The 9800-nt window shown below is 49.2% G+C and overlaps 1 protein-coding gene across 1 annotated transcript; it reads left to right on the top strand.

Annotated features, from left to right (window-relative positions):
• Positions 1–7394: 7394 nt before the first annotated feature.
• TOMM5 (translocase of outer mitochondrial membrane 5) lies at positions 7395–9414 on the top strand. The gene is made up of 2 exons (XM_065406545.1): positions 7395–7649; positions 8869–9414. The coding sequence occupies exons 1-2, from the start codon at positions 7517–7519 to the stop codon at positions 8901–8903; spliced, it is 168 nt and encodes a 55-aa protein (XP_065262617.1). The 5' UTR covers positions 7395–7516; the 3' UTR covers positions 8904–9414.
• The last annotated feature ends 386 nt before the right edge of the window (positions 9415–9800 follow it).

Raw genomic sequence — 9800 nt, 5'->3', positions numbered from 1 at the left:
GAGAGCTCTGTCCCCTTTCCCCAGTTCTCCCGGGGCCTCTCCCAGGTCTCCCTGCCTGGAGACCTCTGCCCCCTTTCCCCTGTTCTCCCCGGGCCTCTCCCAGGTCTCCCTGCCTGGAGAGCTCTGCCCCCTTTCCCCTGTTCTCCCCGGGTCTCCCCCAGGTCTTCCTGCCTGGAGAGCTCTGCCCCCTTTCCCCTGTTCTCCCGGGGCCTCTCTCAGGTCTTCCTGCCTGGAGAGCTCTGCCCCCTTTCCCCTGTTCTCCCCGGGCCTCTCCCAGGTATCCCTGCCTGGAGAGCTCTGCCCCCTTCCCCCTGTTCTCCCAGGGTCTCCCCCAGGTCTTCCTGCCTGGAGAGCTCTGCCCCCTTTCCCCTGTTCTCCCCGGGCCTCTCTCAGGTCTTCCTGCCTGGAGAGCTCTGCCCCCTTTCCCCTGTGCTCCCAGGGTCTCCCCCAGGTCTTCCTGCCTGGAGAGCTCTGCCCCCTTTACCTGTTCTCCCGGGGCCTCTCCCAGGTCTCTCTGCCTGGAGAGCTCTGCCCCCTTTCCCCTGTTCTCCCGGGGCCTCTCTCAGGTCTCCCTGCCTGGAGAGCTCTGCCCTCTTTCCCCTGTTCTCCCGGGGCCTCTCTCAGGTCTCCCTGCCTGGAGAGCTCTGCCCCCTTTCCCCTGTGCTCCCAGAGCCTCTCCCAGGTCTCCCTGCCTGGAGATCTTCGGCCTAGCTCAGGCTCCCTAGGAGCTCCCCTCCCGGAGCTTCCTTTCTCCTCCAGAACTTTTTCCAGCTGAGCTCTCCTAAGCCTTTCATTAGGCCCAGGTGCGCCTGCCTTGATTAACTGGTAACCAAATACTTAGTGTATCACTCTCCTCATGGGCCTGAAGGCCACTCTCCTTCAGTGGAGCCTGGTGCAGGTCGGCTGGGCCTCTGCTTCCCTGACAGGTCCAGCCCCGTGACACTGACACACATCAGAGGAAAGGAGCGCCTGGGGAGGGGGACAGTTTAGATTCAGGCTGCATTGGGCTGGTCTGTCTGAGGGAGCTACAGGACCCCAGCTAGCTCTCTGAGGGGGGAGGCAGACCTGCTCTGTTCTTCAGTCCCCCTCTGCCATTGGTCCTGATGTGACTTTGGACAGCACAGAGATGCCTGGGAATGATGTGGGGGTGGGGCAGGAGAGGGACAGAGCCTGGGACCAACTCTGAGACCAGAACTCCAGGGGCCTGTTCACAGCAGCTCACAGCTGGAGAAGAGGGATGGTCTGCGGAAGGCCTTTTATCCAGTGCTCTGGGAGCTTGGGCTGGGAGCGAGGCTGGCCAATCGGCAGGGTGTGCTGGTGCAGGGTAATTCATGGACCCAACATTGAAAAATTCAGGTGTTTCTTTTTCTTGCAAAACTATATCTCCTGTGTGGCTCTGTGTTCTCTGCCTGGCGGCTCTGCTGCTGGCCAGGGGAGGGAAAAGGAACGAGGTATGGGGTTGGGATAGGGGGACTAAAGGCATGCAGCTTCTCCAATCTGTGGCTAAAAATGAAATAGCCCATTGCTTATTTCAGGCACTTTCTATAACAACATGCACCATAAATTAATATATGTGGCTGTGGGTATTTGTTGTAAAAATGGATTAGGACCCACAGAGGCTATATACAGCATGATCTAAATTCAGCACTGAAGCAGATGCATCTCCTATTGAAGTCACTGGGAGCTGTACCTTTCATTAGGGCTAAAACTGGTCCATGCTTCAGTGCCTGCAACTCTGTAGCAGTTGTACTGCTTGTCTAGCAATGAAATGGACCCCAAAGCGCTGTTTAGGGACTGCACTGGTTACAGAGCACTTTGCGACATCAGTATCTATTTCCTCTAGCAGCAAACTAAGTTACAACATAATTTTATATATTAAATTAGCCAGAGGAAAAAAACAACAACCCAGGAATCTTTCCCCCTCCTTGCTTATACAAGATCCGTTCAGGGTCATGCAATAGCTGAGACCAGTGATGGGAAGGAAATGTAAGGTCATTCTTTACAGCAGTTATGCATTGTAGATGGTGAAAATCGGCAGCATTGAACTAAAAAAACCCCCAGCATTGAAAGACTTTGCTCTGGAAGAAGCTGGATGTAGGTCACTTTCCAGCACAACCGTAGCAGCCTTTCACCAATCTCACCTAAAAGGTACAGCGGATCGAGCTAGCTTTAGCATTTTAGTCTGCTTGGCAGTGATGCAAGGAACCTACAGGCCTGTGTCCCGTAAAACATTTGCTTAAGCAATTAGCATACATTAGCATAAGGCTTTGAGGCTTGTGAACTTTGGCATAGATAAATGGCTCCACTGTTACCTTGACTTTGGGGGAACTTGGAATAGCGTGCTTAAGGGGGCAGTTTGCCCGTAATGATACCAGCTAACGGCAGGAACACTGAACTGATACCAGGCTTGGATATTTTAGGATAGATTGTTGGCAGATGCTTAACCACGAATTTGCCCTGGCAACAAATTGACGTATGTGGTAATAAGCTAAAGTCATTAATATACTAACCTATGGGATAAAAGGCACCCCAACGTTATTAGGGTGAGGAAGTTGGATACGGACAAGGGAGGCTGGGCATTTGAATGAATATTCATGACAGCCCCTAGGACCCATAATAGGCCAGACCACCATGTAAAGGGGGTTGTTGTTGGTTGATCTGGATCTGGACCATCAGACTCGTCAACATGCCAGGGACAGAGCAGGTTCTTTGTCCATGACAGCCATATCCCTAAGAAAGGATGTGAGTATCTGTGAATCTGTGTGAGGAACAGTACGAGACATCACCTGAATTCTATTTTTGCTCTTTTTATGTGATTTGGTGCTTTTGTGTCTTTTCTAATTGTGTTAATAAAAGTTGTTATAAAGTTGTGTTAATAAAAGTTGCTTTGCCCTCAGCGTGTCTTCGTTCTACACATCGGAGTTCCCAACCAGATATTGAACGAGATCACCTTGGTTTTTATTGTGCCTGATTCTTAGACTAGAATCCTACAATCTCCCAGTTCTTTAAATTAGTATCAATTGGAAATCAATAATCAATAACCACTAAAGGATCGGGCTACAAAGGGAAACATAATAAATAATAATATCCTTAGCTGTTCTATAGCACTTTTCATCAGTAGATCTCAAAGCATTTCCCAAAGGAGGTATCATTATCCCCATTTTACAGAGGGGGAAACTGAGGCTGCGACAGGTGAAGTGATTTGTGCAAGGTCACCCAGCTGGCCAGTAGCAGAGCTGGGAAGAGACCTCAGGCCTCCTGTGTGACAATCTAGTGCTCTGACCACTAGGCCATAAAATAATTTAAGGAGTTTAAAAATGAAATATTCAAATGTCATATTTAGTCCAAAGAAAAGGAGTCTCCCCCCAAGATCCCATTTGCCCACTCCCCAAACAGCTCAGTGCCATGTTGACCCACACTTCCAATTAAGCAGAAGAGGCAGCCCCCTCTGAATATGATCTGATGCATCCACTGGAGAAGTGATATGTTCCCCTAACTCCCTGGGGCTCAGTGTTCTGCCTCTGCAGCATTCCCAGGCCCTGCCAGCCCAAGGAGTGAGAATGAATAATAGATAACAACTAATTGCACCGGTGTGAACATGCAGCTGAATTTACTCTCTAGGCTCTGTGAAAACTGCTGATATCATAAGCAAAGAGAACACTGCTTGTGCCCCTGAGGTGAATTACTGCCTTGAATCCACTCCAGAGCTGACTGTGATCCTCCATGGGATGGAACACGGAGCTAATTAGACAGAAGAAGCCACCACCTCTATTGATTTCATCTTAAGAATGAAGATGGATATTGAATTCAGTAGGACAGAGCTGCTGCCTTTAGGCCAGAACCCACACATGACAAACGATTAATTAATCATGTTAGTGCACCCTTCAAAGACAGGCTGCTTTGGTGAGGTAACACCCAGGCCTTCTGCCACACTGCACAGCCAGCCATACAATCTAGAGGCCCATATCTGATGAGTGGCCCTGGGGTGGGTGCTGGTGACACCCACTTTCTGACTGCTAAAGGAGTAGTTACTAGGATCACCAAGAGACAAGTGACTCCCAGCTGATTATTGTTGGAGCCTCCTGGGTAATGGAGTCGCCCAACCTCGTGTGCCTGTTTTCCCTCCTGTCCTTTTCCACGTCTTTTATTCACCTTCTCTCACTCATGTTTTCTAGTTGATAGTGTGATGCTTCCTGTGGGTACCCAGGTTTGTGAGTCGCATCACTACACCCTACCGTTAGCATGAGGGAGCCTTGTCTGTGCCTGCCGGGAGTCAGCTCCCCAACTCCACCGGCCACGCGCAACACAAGCCCTGTCCTCTAGGCCTTGCAGAGCCTGTTGTCACTCTGCAGGCTAGTGATAGGCCCACTTCAGCCCTCAAACATCTCCCTGAGTGTCCAGCCCCTGTTACTCGTCATCCTCCGTGAAAAGTACTTGTGCTCCACTTCGCTAGTTAGCACTTCTTACTGCTATTCTTATTTCTCAAGGTGGGCAGAGAAGCTGCCATGGGCTCACGGATGAGCTTAATACAATGGGAATAGGAAGGAGACACTTGGACTATCAGAAAGACAAGGTCCAATAAACAATATTACCTCACCCACCAATTTCTGTTGATGAAAGAGACAAGCTTTTGAGTTTACACAGAGCTCTTCTTCAGGTCTGGGAAAGGTGCTCCAAGCATCACAGCTAGATATAATGTGGAACAGATTGTTTAGCATAAGTAGTTAACACATACTGTAAGACAGTGGTTTTCAACATTTCCAAACTAATGTACACCCCTGTCGGGAGTCTGATTTGTCTTGCATACCCCAAGTTTCACCTCACTTCAAAACGACTTGCTTACAAAATCAGACATAAAAATACAAAAGTGTCCCAGAACACTAATTCTGAAAAATTGCTTACTTTCTAATTTGTATCACATACTTTTAAAATAAATCGATTGGAATATAAATATTGTACTTATATTTCAGTGGATAGTATATAGAGCAGGATAAACAAGTCACTGTCTGTATGAAATTTTAGTTTGTACTGACTTCACTAGTGCTTTTATGTAGCCTGTTGTAAAACTAGGCAAATATCTAGATGACTTGATGTACCCCCTGGAAGACCTCTGCATACCCCCAGGGGTACGCATACCCCTGGCTGAGAACCACTGCTCTAAGGCCTTGGCTACACTCGGGACTTCCCAGCGCTGCCGCTGTGAAGCGCGAGTGTAGTTGCGCCGCCAGTGCTGCAAGAGCTCTCTCGCAGCGCTGTATGTACTCCACTTCTCCGAGGGGAACAGCTTGCAGCACTGCGAGCGAGCGTGCAGCACTGCAGGCTCTGATTACACTGGCGCTTTACAGCGCTGTACTCGCTGTGCTCGGGGGGGGGGGCGTTTTCACACCCCTGAGCGCAGTAAGTTGCAGCGCTGTACAGCGCCAGTGTAGCCAAGGCCTAAGAGACCATTCAAGGTAGAGCGGCCTGTTAACACCTCTGCAGTCATAGGACAAAAGTGGGTTACAGATTGTTGCAGTAAGCCACAAATCCAGTTACTTTGTTAAGACCATGATTTTTTGTGCCTAGCAAAGTTCTGAATTTAAGCTTCCAGGCTCATCTTTTGTTGTGCAGGTTTCCTTTGAGGATGAGGACTGAGAGGTCAGATACTGGGAAAAGTGTTCTCTCACTGCCTATCAGGTTGGTTTGACACGATTTTTTCTTGACAAATCCATGCTGACTGTTACTTATCACCTCATTATCTTCTAGGTGTTTGCAAATTGATCGCTTAATTATTTGCTCCAGTATCTTTCCAGGTACAGAAGTTAAGCTGACTGGTCTGTAGTTCCCCAGGTTGTCCTTATTTCCCTTTTTATATATGGGCACTATATTTGCCCTTTTCCAGTCTTCTGGAATCTCTCCCGTCTTCCATGACTTTTCAAAGATAATTGCTAATTGCTCAGATATCTCCTCAGTCAGCTCCTTGAGTATTCTAGGATGCATTTCATCAGGCCCTGGTGATGTAAAGACATCCTACTTGTCTAAGTAATTTTTGACTTGTTCTTTCTCTATTTTAGACTCTGAGCCTACCTCATTTTCACTGGCATTCACTATGTTAGACGTCTAATCGCCACCAACCTTCATGTTGAAAACCGAAACAAAGAAGTCATTAAGCACCTCTGCCATTTCCACATTTTCTGTTATTGTCTTTCCCCCCTCATTGAGTAACGGGCATAGCAGTGGAGATATGTCTGCAGGTTTTGCATCTGTTATTATGGCAGGATCTGGTACTGCTTTGAGTTGGTGGGTCCAGATTTGTGGGGAGGTTGCTTCTAATGATGAGCTTGAACAGGTTGAGGAGTTGTTTGAAGGCCAGAAGAGGGAATTCGGGAAAGATTTATTTCAGGATATGGTCCCCATCAAGTATGGGTTGGAACTATTTGAAGATACCCCATATGGATTCCAGTGTGGGGTGGTAGGTGACAACTATGGGTGTGTAGCTGGAGGTTTTTTTTTTTTTTCCTATTGAAGCAGGTTTTCTTGGGGTATTTAGGTGGCCCGTTCCATGATGCAATCTTTTTTTCTGGTGGAGCGCCCTTGTTTGGTGAAGGAGGTTTTAAGGTGTGCTAAGGTTCATATCCTGAACTTTCTCCTCAGAGCATATTCTGTGGTGTCTGTGTGCCTGCTTATACCTAACAGATTTCTGGGTGTGTTTCAGGTGGTTACTGGATCTGTGGAGATAAGTGTTAGGGTGACCAGACAGCAAGCGTGAAAAATTGGGACGGGGGTAGGGGGTAATAGGCACCTATATAAGACAAAGCCCCAAGTATTGGGACTGTCCCTATAAAATTGGGACTTCTGCTCATCCTAGTAAGTGACGATCCATGGGTTTCTTATATCGAGTTGTCTGTAGGCTTCAACTGTTGAAACTGATTGTGCGGTCCAGGAAGTTGATGCGGGTGCACGAGTTTTCTGAAGACAGTTTGATGGATGGGTGGTGTTTGCTGAAGTTGTGGTGGAAATCTGTGAGGGAGTTTAGGTGTCTTTCCAGAGGATGAAAATACCATTGATGTATCTCAGGTATATCATTGATTTTATGATGTATTTGTCCAGAAATTCTTCTGCAAAGTGTCCATGAAGAGGTGGGTACATTAGGGACCCATCCTAGTACCCATGGTTTGGACAAAGTGTTTGTTGTTGAATATAAAATTGTTATGGCTCAGGGGGGCGGGGGATTCTCCTGCCCCACCCCACAGATGAGGGCAGCTGGCTTCAGTGCGGCTAACGCGCATGCTCCGGCGATGGCTAAGGGGAGCAACGCCTGCGGAAGAGGGGGGGCCGCCACGCCGCTCCGTAGTCACGTGACTCGCTCCCTTCCTGTCGTGCTCCCCTATGCACCTGCGCAGAGTGGCGGGGAGGAGGTTGTGACAACGCGTGTCCCTGCTGAGGCGCCGTAGCGCGGGCGGGGCCAGAAGGCGGAGCGGGGCAGCAGCGCCCGCCGCAGTCCCGGCCGCGGAGTCCGAGCAGCCTGGCCGCCGCCATGTTCCGGATCGAGGGGTTGGGGCCGGGGCCCGGCCCCAAGATGGACCCGGAGGAGCTGAAGCGGAAGATGCGGCAGGATGTTTTCAGCTCGGTCCGCACCTTCCTCCTCTACGTGGCGCTGCTGCGGATCAGTGAGTGACGGGCGGGGCGCGCGCTGGCCCTCCCCCTCCCCCAGGGCCTCGCCACGAGCCGCCCGCCCCACGTGGGCGCGCGCTGCTCCCCCTCCACCCCGGGGCCCGCTCAGCACGTGCCGTGCCCGCCCGTGGGGCGCAGCGCGGAGCCGGCAGGAGCAGCGAACCCCCGGGGCTCGCCGGGGCGGGAGGGGGCTGGGCTGGGGGTAGCTCGGGCGGGGCGGCTGCTAGCCGGGGCCCCCGCTGATCGCAGCCCAGACACCCCCGCGGCCAGCTGCACCCTGTAGCGTGCAACCGGCTATGCAATCGCCCCCCCCGCAAAAAGTACACGCTGCCTTGTGCGGGCCAGACCGGACCCCAGCGAAGGACACGCGAGTCTGTAGCGAAAACGAGGCGTGGGGAAAGTCTCCCGGCTCGTCGCATTCGCAGATCAGGTGGGAAGTTTCAGAGCCCGAACAAAGGAAGGAATTCAGTCGATCTCCCCGAGGCTGCGCCGTGCTAAGGGGGTTGGAGCCTGTGGCTGCAGCGAGTTGTTAGCTGGTCCCAACACAGACGTGGGTCTGCTCATGTTCGTTTTCTAAGGGTCCTTCTCAGGGATCTCTACCCCACAGCTCTCGCAATACACTTGCCAGGGGTTGACTTTCTCCTGGTGCATCTCTTTGGCTTTCAGACCTCCGAGTAGCCTCTTAAATTCCGTGTTCTCTCACCGTAGTTCTGTCTCCAAAGTCAACATTTCACTCAGCTGGTTACGATGTGAAGTTAGAAGCAGTGCCTGTAACACTGAACTTGTACTTCTGTAGGTCCTCAAGCCATTAAGGCAGGGGTAGGCAACCAATGGCATGCGTGTCGCACGTGAGCTGATTTTCAGTGGCACTCACACTGCCCGGGTCCTGGCCACCGGTCCGGGGGGCTCTGCATTTTAATTTAATTTGAAATGAAGCTTCTTAAACATTTTAAAACCCTTATTTACTTTACATACAACAATAGTTTAGTTATCTTATAGACTTATAGAAAAAGACCTTCTAAAAATGTTAAAATGTATCACTGGCACGCGAAATCTTAAATTCGAGTGAATAAATGAAGACTTGGCACACCACTTCTGGAAGGTTGCCGACCCCTGCATTAAGGTATAGGCAGAGCAAATTGTATGCCTAAAACAACTTCTAATCCTGTTTAATTGAACTAAAAATCTATATCTTGGTTGTATGTTCTTTTTCAGCTCCATACATCTTAAAGAAATTGGATAGTATATGAATACAGAAGAACTGCAAAGACTGGATACATGGAAACACAAAAAGGATTGTGGCTGCTTTTCTCTGTTAATAAACAAGGTGCAAAAGGCAGACCACATACCGAATGGATCTAAAAATTTCATTTAAGCATATTTGACTTTGTGAGAGCAATGGCCTAGCTGGAAGTATGGAAAATGGTTATTGTCCTATTGATTAACTTCAAGTCATGTAATGCTCACATGTGGCGGCATATATCTCTGTTTGTGCTGGTACAGCCCTTGTCTTGTGTCCAGAAATTGCATCATATTCCATTTTTGTAAGAAATTAAGTGCAAACAGATTTCTTTGTTCTGGAGCTACCTCTAAAATACCACAGTGCTATGGCTGTCAATCTTACTGAACCTGTCTGTGTGAAAAATGAAGTTGTTTGGATCCCTAAACTCCATCTAGGAAGCTGTTAACTTGAATCCAGTTGATTGATTTATTTTTTTGTTGTTGAAATAAAATGGAATAACAAGTCTGTGATTTCAGGCACCGTTCTATTGCTTTATTTTTTAATAAAATCAGTTTACCTAAAAGGCTCGTGGGATCTTTTTACTCCCATCCTCTCACCAATGTCTTCTTCTACAAAAGTGTTGGTCATGTATGGAGTGGGGGTGGGTGAGGTGCGTGTGGGGATTGGGAAAAGCATAGACGATGGCAAGAATGAGGAAGGGGATAGGAAATGCCGTGCTCGTACCTTCTAAGTAGGAGACTGTTCCTGCCCTGAAAAGTTTACAGTTGAAATAGACAAGACAGATAAAAGGTAGATGGGGAAATAGTGGCACAAAGAAGGGAAGTCACCCAGACAGTGAGTGGCAGAGCTGGGGTTAGAACTCACATCTCCTGTGCTCCAGTCTAGTGCTCTGTTGATTAGATCA

The sequence above is a fragment of the Emys orbicularis genome, chromosome 6 (assembly GCF_028017835.1).
Source record: "Emys orbicularis isolate rEmyOrb1 chromosome 6, rEmyOrb1.hap1, whole genome shotgun sequence".
Lineage (NCBI taxonomy): Eukaryota > Metazoa > Chordata > Testudines > Emydidae > Emys > Emys orbicularis.
Note: the sequence above shows the minus strand (reverse complement) of the source record. Positions and strands in the feature narration are given on the sequence as shown.

Excerpts from the sequence above, each read along its gene's own strand:
- TOMM5 (XM_065406545.1), top strand. The coding sequence starts at position 7,517 with ATGTTCCGGATCGAGGGGTTGGGGCCGGGGCCCGGCCCCAAGATGGAC. Across the intron at positions 7,650-8,868 it reads CGTGGCGCTGCTGCGGATCA|CTCCATACATCTTAAAGAAA; the intron begins GTGAGTGACGGG and ends GTTCTTTTTCAG.